The 19,091-nt window shown below is 29.3% G+C and overlaps 1 protein-coding gene across 1 annotated transcript in view; it reads left to right on the forward strand.

Moving 5' to 3' along the window:
• The window catches only part of Toll-9, a 106,179-nt gene that overhangs the window by 59,342 nt on the left and 27,746 nt on the right, over positions 1-19,091 (forward strand). The window contains exon 2 of the mRNA XM_067047822.1: positions 11,648-11,766. Coding sequence (XP_066903923.1) covers positions 11,744-11,766 — 23 coding nt within the window. The 5' untranslated portion in view covers positions 11,648-11,743. The remainder of the gene's footprint in view (positions 1-11,647; positions 11,767-19,091) is intronic.

A 19,091-nucleotide genomic window follows, 5' to 3' on the forward strand; every position in this document is an offset into this window, starting at 1 on the left:
AAACTCCTTATCAATTTAAACATTCTTGAGGAATATTGTTACTAAGATTCCCTTTCCATGTCATTTTTCTAAAGAATTTTCATTCAAAAGAAATAATCGGAGAATAAAAGAAACAAATAGTATTTGACTAATGCAAACGAACATTTTCGACGAGCCTCTCTGCTTATGCTCAATGATTCACATGTGGCAATTTGCGGAGCACGTTGCAGAGAGAGTTGAGACATCACCTTAGCAACCTCGAGTCTGCTGAGGTTCCGGTTCGTATCCGGTTGAGAGTTTACTTTTCTTTCACCCAAACCCCAAATGAAAAAATGGACCGCCCTGCTGTAGTTAAAATAAGTTGGTTAACTATAGGTTAGATACGTGGAACCTTCCGTATGTCAAAAACACTAGGCAACGATGAAACAAAAAATTAAACATATTTTCAGTCCCTTTTACTTTTGAGGGATAGACATAATAAACAAAATTGTGGTTAATATTCAGTATAAATCTCTGTAATTTAATTATTTAGTTTAATTAAGTTTGACCAATGATGTATTTGCTAATCAGTGCTTTATCGAAATTCTCTTATTGCCTGTACTGTCTCTGTTCTCTAAATTAGGGCATACAATAAATTCCATCCATTCCAGAATAATTAATCGTTATTGAAGAATTGTATATTGGAATTACAAATTCTAATTTAAACCAGTTTACAATTTCAACAACTCAACAATCCGCCAAAGTATTCAATTTCATTAAAGAGATTTATCACGATTAATTAAGCCTACTGATTATATTTTGTTATTTTATATCAACTGTTGTGAAAAAAGAGATAGGCATTGAAAATACATGCATTTTTCTGTGCTTACCTTTCAAAAACATTTTCATAAATTATAATAAGGGTGTGCTGTTAAATGGACTGAATCGAGATTAAGGAAAATTTAGGTAAAAACTTGTATTAGAAATAATTACAGATGGCATTATGCCTGAAAGCTGAAAAAACAGAAAAAAAATTATATTATATGACCATTTTTTAAAAAATAATGCCTGGAAATGAAATATATTTTTTTTATCAACATAAAGGTGCGTTGAGACAGTGAAAAAATATTCATATCTAAAAAAATCCTGAACTTTATCAAAGTCATAATTTGCAAAAAAAAAAGGGAAAAGATTTTATAAATATAGGCCAGTAGTAAGATGATAAAATAATATTAATGATAAAAAAAAGTGTTTTTGGTGAAAAAAAAAATGTTTTGAAGAATAAAAAATATTACGTAGAAGCGTTTACAACGAGAAAATAAAGAGTTTTACAACTGGAATCAGTCAATAAGTTTTTACAAAAAATTCAAATCTGCAAAATATGGACATTTTTTAACATTTAATTACAGGAATTTTAATTATCGCATGATATTACTTCATGGCTTAAATAATAACTTAAAAAATTTGCGGTTGAGCGTGATTCTGGCCAAATCACCTTCTTGCACAACCGTTAGTCTAGTAACTGTATTGCTCACTAAGCACTGCATCCCTGACTCTTTATGGGTTGTAGCGGTACAGATTAATTTATTCCATAATAAGTGAGATTCCATTTGATACCTCAAACACACGTTTGAAAATCGGACTGTTTCTTGTTACGACCGTGAATGAAGTAGTGCCACCGTAAGGTTGAATGTTGTAATCACTGATTGATGTCAAAATGATTTATGTCCAATTTAATTTACGAAATGATCCCGAGTCAGTAAATACGATGGGGTTAATTAGAAAATTAACTGACCCATTTCAATAGTCCTAAGCTCATATGTATATTAAGTACTGGAAAATGTTTAGTCAATCGTATATAATTATTTCCATAATACATATTTCTTAAATTTTTTCATCTTTCAATTTCTATAAACCTGTTATTACTTCTATTAATTATTTTTCACTAATCATTATTTCATTGATATATTTTTTATTGTATCAAACTTTTATTAATAATTATATTATTTTAGTTTACTTTGTTCCTTTTTATGTATTTTTTTAAATACAACTTTTCATGAACATTTCATAGTCTTCTCATACTTTACAACATTGTATATTGTTTTCAATTAACCCTGATGAAGCTCTGCAAGATGGTACAATAAGTTCTTTACTAATAAATATTGTTTCTGCTAATTTGTTTATATTTTTGGGCTCAACTTGAAGTATCTTTCTGGATTTGAAGTTTATACATTTTGTTTTCCAAAAACAATTAAGAAAAGAAGTTTTTCGTCATCTCTATAAATATTTCGGCTCTTGCTACTTAATATTTTTATCTAAAATATATGTAATCGTTTTCACGTTCAGAAAACCAATTCTGAAAGAATTATTTAAAAATTATCGTATCTGTAGAAATAGGGAGTAATTTAAAACAGGCTTAGTTATTTTTTAAATTATTAATTTAATTTTGGTTATAATTATTGTATTACCGAATCCAGTTTCTCCCTTGAATATAATTATCAAGCCTAATGAAAATCAATTTGCGACCAGGCTCGGTTCCGTTCCAGCCGGGAAGGGTCAATATTGTCTCCACCCCCACCCTCCCCCTCCCACTCCCCCCTTCCCCACCGGAACATATTGAAATTCCTCCGAGTAAGTTGGCAAGATAAGCAGACTCACTGGGTATTAATCCGATTTAGGTAGCTTTGGATCCCTTTCAGTAACGGCCTGATTGATCTCGATATAAGCCCCTGAAAAAGGCCGCTGAAACTCCAGTAGTGCTCTCGCTTTCCGCTTCATTTCTCCACTTCCGTTTGGTCCAAGTATAACTTTCTAATTTGTTCGGAAATTTACCGCTACTTTGGAAAGTTTGTTTGTTGGCTTGTTGGTAGCCTCTTATTAGTACGCAAGTAGCTTTTGTTGACACTGAGGTCTTTTCGTTTGCCAACTCAGGGCGTTTTACGCTTACCTCAAAATGTTTTCTTCACACATGCCTGTTAAAAAAGAAGTATCTAACTTAGTACGAGACGAAGATATTCTGTGTCTTTATTGTACGAAACTTTTTCATTTATTAATTTTTCTTCTCTATTCCTATATATTTTTTATGAAGAGAAATATTGGCATTGAGAAATTAATTGGAAATATTTCTCTTAATGAATTCATTATATGGTAATGGAGACGAAAAAATAATAAAATTATAATTGTAGGTATTCCTTTATGGGGTCTACAGAGGCCGGTATGTTCTACAATCTTAGACAATTCAATTTAATTTATAAATGTATAAACATTGTATTTGACCAAAAATCAGTCCTACGTAGTCAAAGTTCACTGAAACGAAAAAAGTACAAAATGTTTCCAATTTTCTTACTTTCTCCAATTTTGACCATTAAGAAGGTATTTTTCGACAAATATTATTCTATAAATTTTTACAATAGAATAAATTGTGTAAAATATGGAACCAAACCGATCTCTGTGGATCCAATAGTATTTCTATATTTTTTTAAAAATCCATAGCAGATGTGATATTTACTAAATCAATTTCCTGTTTCCAGTTCAATTTCCAATATATTTCTAATAATATTATATTGTATAATTGAATTCAGCGGATAATATAATAATAATAAATAAGATTAAAAAAAACTAAGTGATTGAAAATAACGTAAAATAACAGAAGAAAATAAATAAAGAGACAATTGGAAGAAAAAAACGGAAAAAAACTAATCGATAAAAAAAGAGTTATCCTCTCGCATAAATAGGTTAAACATTGGATTTAAAATATATATTTTGCTAATTATTAATTTAATCTTTTTATCGTAACCTCCATCGTAAGAATAATGTCATTACTCTTAATGGAGGGTACGACAACAAAATATTAATTTATTTAATATTTATGTTTGCTTTAAGTAATGAAATATTTCTGAAATGCAAAGGCTATTGTAGTTTAGTCTTCAAGATAAATTTTCTTAAATAATGGAAAATGTAAAAAAAAACGGGGAACAACCTCCTTATCGCTATAGACCGCTCAATTTTAAATTTTAATTTTCATAACGATAAAATTGCTGGCCATAGTTAATAACTGATAAAGGAAGCATAGAAGGATTGAAAGCCGTTCAATTGTTTATTATTTATTGTTATTATTGTGTTTTATTTTAACCTTTTTTTATTTAATCTATTTTTTTGAAACATTATTAGGATTAAAAATATTCTTCACTTAAGTTTTAATTAACTTTTACATCTCTAACCTGTTCATAATTGATGATTTATTAGTAAAAAAAAATTCTTCATGAGCTCTAAAAAACGCGAATTCCTACTCCTCAGCGATTAGGAACGCAAGGTGTGAATGAAAATAATATTAAAAAGAAATTAAGGAATCCCTGGTAGAAAGTGAAAGGAGATCGGTGAAAGTCTTTTTTTAGAACTTCATATTTCCATATTAATAAAGAATTTAATTATTGATAAATTAAGAAGTTTGAACTTTTAAATGAAATAGCTGGATTCGAAAGTAGTATTTTTTTTTTTTTAAACTTTTATAAACAGAACCTTTTAAGAAATTTCAAGTTTAACCTTCTGTTTACTTCAATTAAAATATTTCTTTGTTTTTTCTATGTTATTTATTTCGTTACCAAAAGGTCAAAATAGTCGGAAAAAATATTATAAAATTTTAAAAGCAAACTTCTTTAGATATTTTTTAAATACTCACATCTTATTTAGCAGTTTTAATGTTGAAAAATTTTTTTTTATTTTAAAAAAGTCATTAAACCGGTACAGAATGAAAATATTTTTTTTTGTAAGCGGAATGTTCCAAAAACTTTAGAACTATACCTGTACGACACTCAAACATGATGAAAATCCTCCATTTGAGGGGGAACCAAAATACACCATGAGTCTAGTATATTATGAGAAAATGTTATCAAAAGTCGTTGGAAGAGACATGGTTGATAAAGTAAAATACGATGAAAGGAGAATTATTTTACGGCAGAGCTGAGAAGATATACCTGTGATGTTCTACAACTGAATATTTTACGTTTTTTTTTTTTGTTTTTTTTTTAAGAATATATTCGTGTAGAGACAAACGAATATATTTTACTTTTGTATATACCGCAAGCAAAAAATAAATAAAGTACTTATTTAGGTTTATTTTCTAAAATGTATAATGTAGGAAAATAAAATTGAATGTAATTTGATTTTGAAGGTAGACCTAAACTTTTAAATCAGTTATCCAGCATTTTAAAAATTACTTTGGATAATATTTGTTCTTATAACTTTTTCAACTTACTATGTTTTATTATTCCTTAAACAAAATTGGACTATCCCTACATAGATATATAATATATAAAAGGAAGATGGTCTGGGTCAAAATATTTCAAATAATAACTATTTATGGTGAGCAAATGTTTCGTCTCACTCTGCAGGGCTTCATGAGGGCTAAAAAAGATGCAGAGAACTAAAATAATGCAACAAACTAAGAGAATAGATTACATGAAATAAAAGTAAACTAAGGCATGGCTTAAAATGGTTTAAAATATTTTGAAATTTATATAAAAATGAACGAAGTAAATAAAATTAAGATGTACAGTGAAAAGTAAAAATAAACAAGAATTACAAAAGGTATAGACCGTTAATGAAACCGGAAAAATAATTAATAAAAAAGTGGATAAGAGAGAAATAGAAAAATATAGTACACACTAAAAGGCGGAAAATAAAGGAAATGAGAATAAAGAAAATTTAAAGAAAAAAGGAAAATAATGAACGAAATAGGATACGCGCCTTTACGAATGAAGGAAAACCAAAGAATGAAGTAAAGGCGAATGCAAGAGATCAACTGGGTAGGGGAGGGGGCAATTAAAGTATCTTCCAATAAATTTGTGATCTCACCACTAGGATTCGCCAAATAATCACAAAAGCTGATGCCAACATTTACTTATTTTTAATGCTTCTATGTTTTTCTAACCTAAAAGTAACTTTTAATAATCGCTTTCTTACTTTGAGCCGACTAAGTTGAGAATATAATAAAGCTATATTTTTAAAATTAAGATAGTGAATGATTCAAAAGGATTGATTGATACATTGAATGAATTTTTATTTTTGTCACATTAAAATAACATACCCTAATACTCCTAGTGCGAAAGATATCCTGAACTCAATAAATACGTTGCACTGAATATTTCGTTTTGCTTTGTTGTAAGCTAAAACTATGCTAAACAAATAAAAATTATATGAGCCTTTTCGATATGTATAATATATTTATGAAACAATTGTATATTCTGACCTATTTCATAATTTAGAACACACGGCCCAATCTTATAATTTTTTTAAAAATATTACACGCTTCAGAGCGTCTTGGTATATAGAATCAGATACGAGCGTTAAAGATAATTGATTTAAATAATATTTGATAGAAATTCCTGTAGAATGAGTTATAAGCAATCTGTTTACAATATACCTTTGTTTAGAGCTAAATGATGCCTAATCTATTGAACCTATAAATTGCATTGTGTCATGTTGCCGTGGCGATAATGATGAACCGCAATAATCGATCCCATGGATCTACCGATCTATTTATTTAGTCATTGGAAATAACTAATATTCTTGTTTGTTGTTACAATAGTAAAGCTTTGAGTTTGAATTCATCAAATTATTTCACCTTGTTTTGCATCCTTTCTCCTTATTTTTTTAAAAAGTAATTAACAATAAAAACATTAAGGTAAAATGGGGTTATTGGAACATACCATTTTATCCGCTGGAATGATAACCTAAGTGACGTCATTTGTTTGAACTTCTCCTGAGAACGAAACAAATTCAAAAATGCTGCAGATTTACAAGTAAAGTGGTAAATGGCTTGAAACGCCAAAATGTTTGAACGAGGATATTTCTATTCGTGACAGTACTGTCGTACCATCAGGATTAACTCGACACAATTCGAAATACTTCTTAATATTTTCCAGATGTAGACGACTTGACAGTGAAGTTTTGCATCTGCCAACACCATAACTTGGCAAAGCTTGTATACAGCTTAAGAATTTCGGCATGTTACCAATAATTTAATGAATGAATTGTGTTTATATATAAAAAGAAAATATACTAAAAATGGATCTATTTAAATAATTAAAAACACATATACAATGAAAAATATAAGTTTGTTTTAAAAAAACTTTTTTAATAACAAAATTAAAAAAAAAAAATTATATGCTTTAAAATAATGCTATTATTAAATCAATAATAAAAAAAAACAAACAATACGGCGTTTATGTTTAAAGAAACAAAACAATAATAACAAACTGTGATATGGCATTGATCCTTTACATTTAAACCAACTGAGCTCTTTCTAGTGTAGCCCGTCGTACATAGTTGTTAAGATCTCTCCAATCAGAGCCTTTTAATGAACTTAGTAATTGTTCTGGAGAGCAGGACCGCTGGCCAAAATATTTTATCCTGATTTCACTATACGTTCGATTGGTTCCCAAGAAATGAATGGTATCTTCCTTTTCATCGGAGGTAAATACCGGGCAGTTATCGAAATGACCTTCCTGCTCCATGGCATAACAAAAAGATTCAAAATTTATTTCCCAAGCGTTCTTTCGAACAAGAGGTATCAACTGATAATTCATGACAGAAGCACAAACGAGGAAAATTAGCTTTGAAATAATAGGTTGGAGAAGAGGGAAAAAATATACCAAAATGGACTTCTTGGAATATTCACATCTTTATTTTTTATTTATACACAACTGGGGATTTTTCATGAAATCGTGTATTTTCTTTTTTCATTCTTAATAAAAATGAGAAAATATGGGTAGGGATTATAAATATTAAACCTTATATTGTGTCTATTGAATAAAAATAAGCAAATACTTTCAAGCATTTACTTTTATAAAAAGTATTCACTTTTAAGTATAAAAATTATTTGTTTTCAATTCAACTTTTTCCTTAAAAGTAAATACTGGAAAAAACATCAACAAAATAACTATTTACTTAGAAATATTTGCTAATACTTTAAGTAAACGCTGGATTTGTCATGTTCCAGTCTTCTCTGTTATCCCTGGTAGTTCTCTTCATTTGCCTTAAAACAAACTTCTATTTTAGTCTTTTCTAGCATGTGAGTTTAATTATAATATAATTATGTCATCAAGTGAAGAAGAAGTGTAGGTGTGATCAAATGTGGGAGCGTGGTAATTCTTCATGAAAAATTAAAATTATCAAAAAATCGTGTAGTGCAGCTGAATAAGTCTATGACCCCAGGATTCATACAGGCAAACGAACCTGGATAGGAATTATGAGAAAAATACTGAAAAATCTTCAGTGACACTATATCGGCTTAAAAAAAAACAACTAAATAATAAGAAAACAGATGTGAAAACGAATAACAAAAGAAAAAATGGGAACTAGAAAATCAAGTTGCAGGACTGGGAGAAAAAATTCCTAAACTTTTGAATTCCAATCACAATTCAATTTTTAAAAACAATTTCTGGAACCCAAGAAATTGGAATTGAGCCCTCAAATGACTATATACTAAATAAGGTACATCAAGAGGAGTCCACTTCAAATGTAGTATCCGCTTCACAAGTAGTTGTGTAAGGCACGCTAAAATTATTTAAATTGTTTCCTTCTCTTGTATCTTCAAAATAACTCCAAAAATGTTCTGAAAGGGAATCAACACTTTCACTCGAATAACACAACAAAAGTTTCGAATTATCCACACTTATATTTCTTCAAACTATGTTATTTTTTACCTCCTGTGTACATATAAAGTTGGTCACAGGAAAATAAAAAGCCAGAAATATTAATGTTAAATATTAATTAGAAACATAAATGTTGCCTTAAAGAATATAAGTAACTTCTTTTATTACAGAGTTATTTCTTTCTTTTTTATTCAATTGAAAATAAGAGTTCACTGGGAAAAACCATAAGTAAATGAAGTAGTTAATGGCGAATGAAGTTGTTACTGGAAAATTTAAAGTTTACTTATTCCATTAAGTAAACACTTCGACTTCAATAAGCGATATTTTATTCAAGTGGTAGTAAGTAGATACTTATAGAACACAAAGTAAAAATAAATGCTTACTTTTATTCAATATACTCATTGCTTAACAAGGAAGTTTGATATTATAATGTTATGTTAATGATGGAATTATTATGTTTTCACATTTTTTTTTTTTTTTTTTTTTTTACAAAAAATTTTTTTTTTTTTCATTTTTTTTTTTTTTTTTTTTTTTAATTTTAATCAAATTTTATTTTTACAAATTTCTCTACTTCAACATATTTTTCTCATATATTTCAGTCCATATTTCCCTATTTATTATACATATCAGACAGTTTTTACAATTTTTTATGACCTATATTTTTAAGTCCATTCTTCCCTTTTTTACTGTTGCTTCTTTTTAAATACAAAGATATTTGTCATATATTAAAACAAAAAAAATAAAGTCTATGTATTTTATGCTTATGCTTTCTAGGAACATTTCATGTTGTTTAAAATTTTAATCGAATTTTATTTTTAAATATTTCTTCGTTTTTACATATTTTTTATTTATAACACACATAAGTTAGTCCATATTTCCCAATTTATATTATATATTTTACCGTTTTTCGAATTGTTCTCATAAATATATCTTAGTCCTTACTTTCGTTTTCAATTGTTTTTTTTTTCTTTTTTTTAGTACAGATTGATTTTTCATCTATTTGAAAATCAAATATAATTGATAAAAATTAAAAATCAGAAAGCAAAAGCCTAAAAGAAGCTTGTGCTGTTTTCAAAGTTTATGAACTTAGTCCTTGGGATTTTATCGCTTTAATCTACCATATGCACCTATTTTGTCTGTGGACGTGGAACCTTTTTTAACTTAAAAGTCCTTCTCAATTGCTAATTTATATAAAGATAAGATAGAAAAAAAATTAAAAATAATATAACTTTTTTCTTTTTAAAATCTTTTAACGAATTAAAAAGAAGTATACGATATTTTCAGACTTTTAAGTCGAATTTCTCCCGATTTGAATAATATTGTATTAAATTTTTATTACATACTTGTGTAAATAGTGTAGCCCTATTTTACTAGATATAAATCCCCTAACTAGTTATGGTCTTTATAGGAATAGTTGTGTTTTTTTTAAATTATCAAACGATAGTGAGAATCTATATGATATATTTTCTTTTTTTTGTTAAAAATTAAAACTAATAATAAACCATTAACTAACACAAATTATATTTTTAATCTTATAGTTATGCGAACAAATTTTTGTTCTTTTTTATACCCGCCCTCTCGATATCCTGAAAAATAAATCTTGTGTTAACCCCCAGTGAGAGAGTTGAGTTACAGAGGAAGGAGTTAGTCGGGGGGGACCAAGTTTTGGTTTCGATTTCTGTTGGTCCACTTTCTGTCAAAAGTTCTCGCTTAAACTTTGTCCTGGTCCTTTGTGGACTGCTTTAGGCCCTCAAAAAATTCTGGAATGCAATTCCTTCAGTGAATGACTTCAGAAGAATCCAGTTAGTTATTTAGGTTCCGAACTTAATAAATTTTTAGTAAACAAAAATGCGATGCTTAAAAAAAAATTAAAAAAAACATACATTTTTTGCTTTTATGTGTGGATTCGAATCGTAATCCCTATGAAATTTTATGTTCTTACTGGAGTCTGGTATCACCTCCTAGCACCCTTCATTCCACCAATCCGATATTAGATAGTAAAAGTTATTTTGAATTATTCCTCACAATATGTCTAGATAACTAACAGTGTGACAAAATTTATTTACAGAAGATAACTATGTATAATCGTTGAATTAGGAACCTATAAAACTAAATTGAACTTTAATGGAATTTGGAAAGGAACTAGGTCTTAAAATATAAACGGATAATAGAAAATATATGGTTAGGAATACAAACGGGACCATTTTCTGTGATATAAATATAGGAGAAAGTACATTTAAATAGGTAGAATGGTTTAAGCATTTAGGTTCTACGGTAACTAGAGAAAACGAAATTGAGGAGTATATAAAAGCGTTGCTAAAGGTGAGAAATGCTTGGTATTTTTCTAATTCGAAATTGCTTAGTTCACGTAACGAATGGATCCCTAAAATGTGAACACTGAACCGACAGGTAAACGTCCGAGAGATAGACCGAAACGTAGATGGGAGCATTGCGTTAAGACTGATTTAATAAAATTGGGTTTGAAAGGGCGACACTGAACAGATGTCTGTAGAGAACGATTGGTAATATCGGCATCGAACCTCCGGGTTCACTAAGCCTTTATTATTTTATTATTATTGTCGTTCAATTATTATTTTTTATTACTACTATAAATTAAATTAGATTGTCTATACAGAAATTAATAATTGTTATCACTTTGTGTTAGGGCACCGTCATGTTTCTCAAAATATTTAAAAAACGTTTCTTCAATGTTAATTTATGTTTATTATTTCTTTGTTATTGAAACCGAGAAGTAACATTTTAGCATAGATTTCTTATTTTAAGGCAATTAAGTTGGAAAAATTAAAATAGTATAATAATCATTAATAATAATAATGTCTCTGTTGGTATGACAGTGAAGATATTAGATAGTAAATGTTCTTTTGAATTATTCTTCACAATTTGTATAGATAACTTTTAGTATAACAAAATAAGATCTGTGACAAAATTTAGTTACGGGTGTGATTTCTTATTGAAAAGTATTAATAAACCATTCAACCGAATACTTTAAACTGATTCGAAAACGTATTTTGCAGATCTAATATCCGACGAGGCTATCGAATTGTTGTTCCTAGAGCCTGTGATTATGGTAGTATGTCCCGTCATTTTCTTGACCTGCTCACTTCAAGGAGATGCCGTGTGAACAGCCTTCAAGGTACTTCTCAATTGTTTGCGCAGTTTTGTTTTCGTCATTATCTTTAACGATCGTATTCCTCCGTATGAAGATAATTAGTCGTAATAACTATAAACCAATTAGGTCGGATGCAGTTGGGTTGGATCCCACGAGGTCTTGACATCTTACGGCAGTACAATTTATTCTCAGTTAGTAAACTACTAATAATATTGTTGTTTTAATAAAATAAATTGTACCCAAATTAAGTCTCAAACACTCTTTATTAATGCTTTAAATGTCCGGCGTTTCGGCCAACCTGGATTAAAAAGCGTTTAAGAATTTAATTTGGGTACAATTTATCATTTAAACAATAAAAACGAGCTCAAAGAAGTGACGGATTATACATAAATTTGTATTTCTTTTTTCTTTTAAACAATATTACTAAAAAAGCTGCTCCTATCTCAGTACTCTTAACTACTAATGATAGTTATATGAACGATCAAATAGAATAATAGGGATAAAGATATATTCGTCTGCTTATATCAAAACAAACATTTAGTTATTTTGATGTTTATCCTTTCTAAATGTCTTCTTTTATTTTAAAATTATTTACACACACACATTAAACATAGGGGACCATACTGATGGCCCTATGTTTAAAATCCATAAAATGTATAGAGTTTAGATTTAAAGTAATTTATGTAACTATTTAAAATTAATATTTAAATAATAATTATTACTCCGAAAACGTCAGTATAGAGTAAATAATTTTAAAATGAAGGAATATTTGGAAAGGAGAAAAAATAAAATCACTAAATATTTATTTAAAATTTACAAATAAATTAAATAAAAAATATAAAATATGACGTGAACTATAGTAGAATAGCAGAGCGAATCTACGCGTACAATACAATAGTTATTTGGTAGAAATTCAATTCGAGGTCATCTTCTTTTCAGATGCACAGGAAGAATATCAGGAATTGAGGAGAACCCCTAGGTCAAAAACAAGTCATTTGTGAGTTTATCATGGAATAGTTTCTATCGTGTTAGGGAGTTTGGATTGGTTATGGAAGGATTCATTTCTGGTTAGAGCTGGATGTGCTACATAATGAATGATTGGGTCATTGTAGGTCATGATTTTATTTTTGACATGGAGATTTTTTTTTTTAAGAAGAATTGAGTATTTTACGAGAAAAAAAAATTAAAATAGGGGATTTAGATATTAATAATGATTAGTTAGACTAATAATTGATAGTTTGTTACTTGAAAGAGTTCACATAGAACGATCCGGGCCGTCTGTACCTTAGGTACTTGTGGCGTAAGTCTTAGCAACCTAGGAACTGTAAGCGGCGCTGGTTCAAATCTGAGGAGAGGACTTTTTACATTTCGTGGTGGTTTCACGGAATGAAAAACTTGATCCCCCACCATGTTTAAAATAGGTTGGTCACCTCTAGATAACCCCCAGAAATGACCAGAATGTAAAAAAAAAAAAAGAACAATCCGAAAACTGTTTAGTGCTGTACAAGTAGAACCGATATCTATTCGAATTTTTAACACATGACAAAATTATTTATTATATAAAATTGACATCAGAAGTAGTAGTGCAAACATAAGGTATTTAAAATTGCCAATTAATTTATTATTATTTTAACTTATTAATAAAAGGGTTTTGGTTATGTATAGTTGTTAACTGTACAATATATTGAAGAATTTACTTTAAAAAAAAAATTACTCCTATTTAGTTATGAGAGTACAATCCTAAAATTTAGAGTAAAATCACAACTATGTTAAGTTATTTTATTTTTTACTTTAAGGGCTCGTAATGTATAAATTTATCAGTACCCATGTATCAGAAATAAAAATAAATGCTTACTGTGATTTTCTTGTTATATTTTAGAAGAAAGTGTTGGAAACAGAGTAGCAAGCGCAGCAGAACTGAAGAGCCTTTGTGTTTGGGTTAGACCCACCGGTTCTAGGGCCATTATCTCCCAGCTTTATTATACCTTCCAGTTTCTTTTCTTATAATGTATGTTCGTATTTTATACTTTTACTACAATATCGTTTATAAAAATCATTATCAATTAAACATTGTAGAGAACAGGATGAACTGTGAAATATTAAAAAAAAGAAAAAGCTTTTAATGTGCTCTCCTTTAATGTATTGACTGGGGATGGGGATTTTTCGTTTTCCCCTATTATCTTCTACTGCTTCTATTTACATGTTAATACTTTCTAGGAATATTTCGTGATATTTTAACCAATTCCATCTTACATATTTTAATTATGAGAGATAGTTGACCGTGGATGATAAATGAGGAGAAGATGGTTGGGGGTGCGGTCAATGAAACACAAATAAGTTTGATTAACTTATTTTAATGTGCCGACGTTTCGGCTAGAGTTTCTAGCCTTCTTCAGGGCTGTTCGCTGAAAGGTTGAGAGCCTAATGGTTATTGATTAGGCGCCTATTGGTTATTGATTAGGCGCTCAACCTTTCAGCGAACAGCCCTGAAGAAGGCTAGAAACTCTAGCCGAAACGTCGGCACATTAAAATAAGTTAATCATACTTATTTGTGTTTCATTGACCGCACCCCCAACCACCTTCTCCTCATACATATTTTAAGTATTTCACATATTTTTTTTTATTTAAATATTTTATTAGTAAACATATTAGTCCATATTTCCCATTTTTCTTTCTATTCATTAAGATATTAAAGTGCATATTTTAGTAGTGGTTAATTTTTCAAATCAAAAAAATAATAAAAAAGGTGTTTTCTGTTAATTACAAAAAAAAATCATATATAACAATTACAAAGCAGTTTCATAATTTTAATGATGATTTTCCGAGAAGATTAAAATAAATATGCTATGTTACAAAACTTTATGAGCTTAGTTCTGTATGAATTTATAACGTCTAAGTACCATATGTATCTATTACGTTTGTGGGTGTGGAACGGTATTTTGTTTATTTTCTTTTAAAGCTGAATTTCCAATTAATGTAATTATTTTTTAAATTAAATATTTCTATTAGAAGAAGATAGTTGACCGTATGAAGTAAATTGTAGGAAGATAGACCGGATGGTGGTCAATAAAGGTATCAAAATAGTAAAAGACAAATATTTATTGTTAGCCCAAGTTTCACCCCACTTCATCCCGGTCAGGGTTGTTAGATTGAAACAGCAGACAACTGATTGTAAATCTGATAGCCCTGCGAAACTTTGATTAATAATAAATAGTTTTCTTTTACTATTTTGATATCTTTATTGACCGCCACCTGGGCTCTCTTCCTGAAATTAAATATTTTTATATTTTTATTACATATCAATGTAAAAATAAGTATTTATTTAAGTTTGACATTTATTATTACTGTATATTTGATATTTATTATTATTATTTTCTGTAACACTGTAGCCGTGAATCAACTCCTGTGGGTTCTGGAGCCTTCCTGGGGTCCACCCAGCGTCCTAAATTGGGTACCCTTAATAGGATAAAAATCTGGCGTTCGGACGTGATTATGACTAAATCACCTCCTTGCACAACCGTTAGTCTAGTAACAGTACTTACTTCGTACTGTACCCTGATTAGTATGCTGTGTAATGTAGCAACCCAATGTATTTGGGCAGCATGGATGAATAAAGCATTTCTTTCTCTGCGGATCTTTCTATTTACGATGGCCTTTTATAATGATTTTTTTTACAAAAATAAAAAATTATTTTGTGGGAAGGAATAGAGTTGGTTAACTTAAAACAAGAATAAACCATGAAACTGAAATTTATTTTCTTTTTACAGAGTTTTGAAATCTATTGTAACTATAGTTATTTTAAAAACCACTCAAACCAATTACCTTCCAATATAAACACGGCTAAGAAGCAAGTTTTACTAGCGGAATCAAATGGGAATTAAGATTAGAACAATTACCTTCAAACCTTACTTCTCATTTCATTCCGCTGATAAAACTTGCTTCTTAGCCTTGCTTATAAAGCTCAGACATGTCTTAAAAGAAGATGGCCTCGATATCTGATATATATTTATCACTCAATTAATATCAATGATCAGATTCTTCACAAGTCATTATCATGGGAGTTTTTTGTAAAAAAAAACTCAAACTATGTATAAATGAATAAATTAAAATCTGTACCGAGAGTTTTTTTTTTATTCATTTATTTTATTTTATTATAGAATGTATGAGATCATTCATCACTATTACCTATTGCCCACAACTGTGTGGCAGATTGTAATATCTATCAATAAATAAAAAGTATTCAACAAAATCTATACCCCTACGACCGATGAAGGGTCAGGGGTTGTAGCAGTACAGATTTTAATTTATTCCTTCCCACAAAATAATTTTTTATTTTCGTAAAAAAAAATCATTATGAAAGGCCTTCGTAAATAGAAAGGTCCGCAGAGAGAGAAATGCTTTATTCATTCATGCTGCCCAAATACATCGGCTTGCTACATTACACAGCATACTAATCAATCCGGGATCGGACATATATTTACATGATATAATAAAAAAGAATGAAAATATTTTTTTCCAAACAGTTTCCTTTAACAAATCAATTCCAGTCTACACACTAAATACAAATATTTCAATTTATTACTTTTTTCTTTCCCTTTCTTATCCCTTCCATTTCGCAAATTTTATTTCATTTGATCAACAAATTCACTCCCCCGAATTCCCCCTCTCAGATCCTTTGCAGTATCCCGTTCAGCAAATTCACTATTAGACAGCGATGTGAGATCAAACCAGAGAAATAAAAGTCACAGCAGTAGATCAGTTTACAGAAAAACAACAAATAAATACATTTTAGCAAAACAAAACTAATACATAGATTTAAAGGAAAATATAATAAAAAGTTGGTTAAAGGAAATACTTGAATCGTTAAATAAGTTAAACAAAAATTCAGGCCGTATGCTTAGTTTTGTTATATTTAATGTTAAAAGTTGCTCTAAATTAAAAAATGAACTCCATTTCCTCCCACCACATACGTTTAATTCGCAAATGAGGTTTTAAAAAATACTTTGATTCCAAATTCCAATTAACTGGACGACATTTCGGACTAAAAATTGTCAATTTTCAATTTCAATCTCTAAAATTATACTTTTTGTTTCATTCACTGCTTCATTGCTATGAACTCTACGGACTGCAATAGTGTATTTTTTACATTTCTTATTAGTTCTAAATTGCTAAAACCGAGAAAAATATTTTAAAAATTCTACCTCGTTATTTTTTTTAAGAAATTATTTCAATTTTCAATTATATTTAGTAGGATTAATCATAAAATAGGGAAGTGTGTGAACGTTTTGTAATAACCAGAACACATTTTTCATTATTTATGAATTTAAATAGTCTACGCAATTGATCATTTTGTATTTTTAATTAGTTTGTCACATATATGGCCTTTTAGCATTGTGATGCATAAAAAAATAAAAAGCCTTAAGATATATTTAAAAAAATCAATATTGTAAATTTTTTTTTTAATATTTATTTATTTATTGCTATTTACAACTGTACATTATAATACATTTAGTAAATTTGATCTAAGTTAAATTGGAGTGTTACAGGTGTGTAGAGAAACTACCCATTGGTAGCACTCTATGACATTAGCTGGTCTCGTGGCCATCTTCTTTTCAGGCGCCTCGGAGGATTGTCAGGAATGGAAGAGGATGCAAGATTAGAAACTAGGGGGTTTGAGTGGTTAGAGAGTTTATAATGGAAGGAGTGATATCTGGTTCGGGCTAGATCGGTTACATAGGGAACATTAAGGTCTTTATGTATGATTTTATTTGTGACAAAGTAAGGAGAACTGATTGTAAAATTTAAATGTCGAAGATGGCAAAAATTCATCAAGTAAACTAATAAAATGTAGAAAGTAACCTATTAGTTGTAAAAGACAAATTTACATAAGTATTACTTATGAAACATTAGATCTTTACATTTCCTTAAGGAAATTAATTTTGAATAGAGGATATTACCTCCTCTGCTTCAATGATTACCTCAAACTTTCTAATGAGCTGTGTTATAACTTTCATGGTTCTATCGAAGTAATTCTTGGTTTCCATAAGTTATTAAGATGGTTACATATTCCTGATGTGGACTTTTTTTATTACTCCCTCCCTGGTCATCTGGGTTATCTACAGGTTGGCAACCTATTAGAAACGGCCGCTCTGCTGTCACGATCAATCAAAGTTGGTGCTTTAACGAGCACGGCTACGAAAGGTCCTCACTGAAGTGGTTTATTTTAGGCTGGCCAACTCAGTATTAAATTATTAAGATTTAGATTAAACATTAAGACTGAATATTAGCTTACAAACCCATACACCTAGCCACCTTGGTACACAAAATCTTGTTTGTACACAAAAAAGGGTTCAAAATCTTATATTTATAGGAATGCTCTAAAATTAATGTTCGCTACCAAACGCTTGTTTAAGTTATGGTAATAAGTTTTGGTTATAATCGCATTGTTTGACAATCAGTCGTTATAGCGGTTGCTACATACATTACTAAAAATAAATTGGCAAGGCCCTGAAAATCATAGCTCCGGAAATAGGCATTATATCCCTAGTCCAGATTATCGAAATCCAGTTTATGATAAAATATTTTAGTTTTCTTAAGTACATTATTTTTTCCCACCTCTTTTGGATTTGAACCACTAAATTTCTTTGAGTATTGAAATTTTATTACAATAATTTTATATTTTATTGAAACACACTTATATCTATAAAGCCCAAATTTATCAATTTCAGTGATATTATTGATGAGTAAAGCGTTTTATCACAATTTTAGCAATTTGAAGTAGGTTGTCAAATCCCAAATTCCTAACTTTTTGTTTCCAAATTATTTTTTGGGAGAAGAATAGTGACGTAGCCTTCTGTCTCATCCAAAGCGACGTCCCTGATGATACATTCCTCTTTTTTGAATAGAACCTTAGAAAGTTTTAAATCTGGAAATAAATTTATTTTGGTCGTCTTTACAATGATATAGCCTTAGTACTTCATATATGAACGAATATTAAAAAAGTATTTAAATTAGAAATATTTATTTGCTTGATAGTATCTGTAGTCATAATAATAATAATAAACTATGGGATGGAAAAACGCTGTATTATAATTACAATCCAAGGAAACAAATTCATAAAGATTCTATAAACCTGTATAGGGACAAATCTATTATTACAGATCACACAGTGCATCAGAACCAACCAGATATATTCCTCATAAATAAAAAAGAAAGAGAATGAAGATAATGAAGCTTTTGAGTACAAGATGCCTGAGCACTTGAAGAAGTGCTTGAGTGTGTGAGCAGAGTTCTTGCTTCAGAACGCTTTGAATTAGAATCCTATCTAGGTCAGTCAATATATATTTCCA

The sequence above is a fragment of the Halyomorpha halys genome, unplaced genomic scaffold (genome assembly GCF_000696795.3).
Source record: "Halyomorpha halys isolate HHAL.00 unplaced genomic scaffold, Hhal_1.1 Scaffold111.1, whole genome shotgun sequence".
Lineage (NCBI taxonomy): Eukaryota > Metazoa > Arthropoda > Insecta > Hemiptera > Pentatomidae > Halyomorpha > Halyomorpha halys.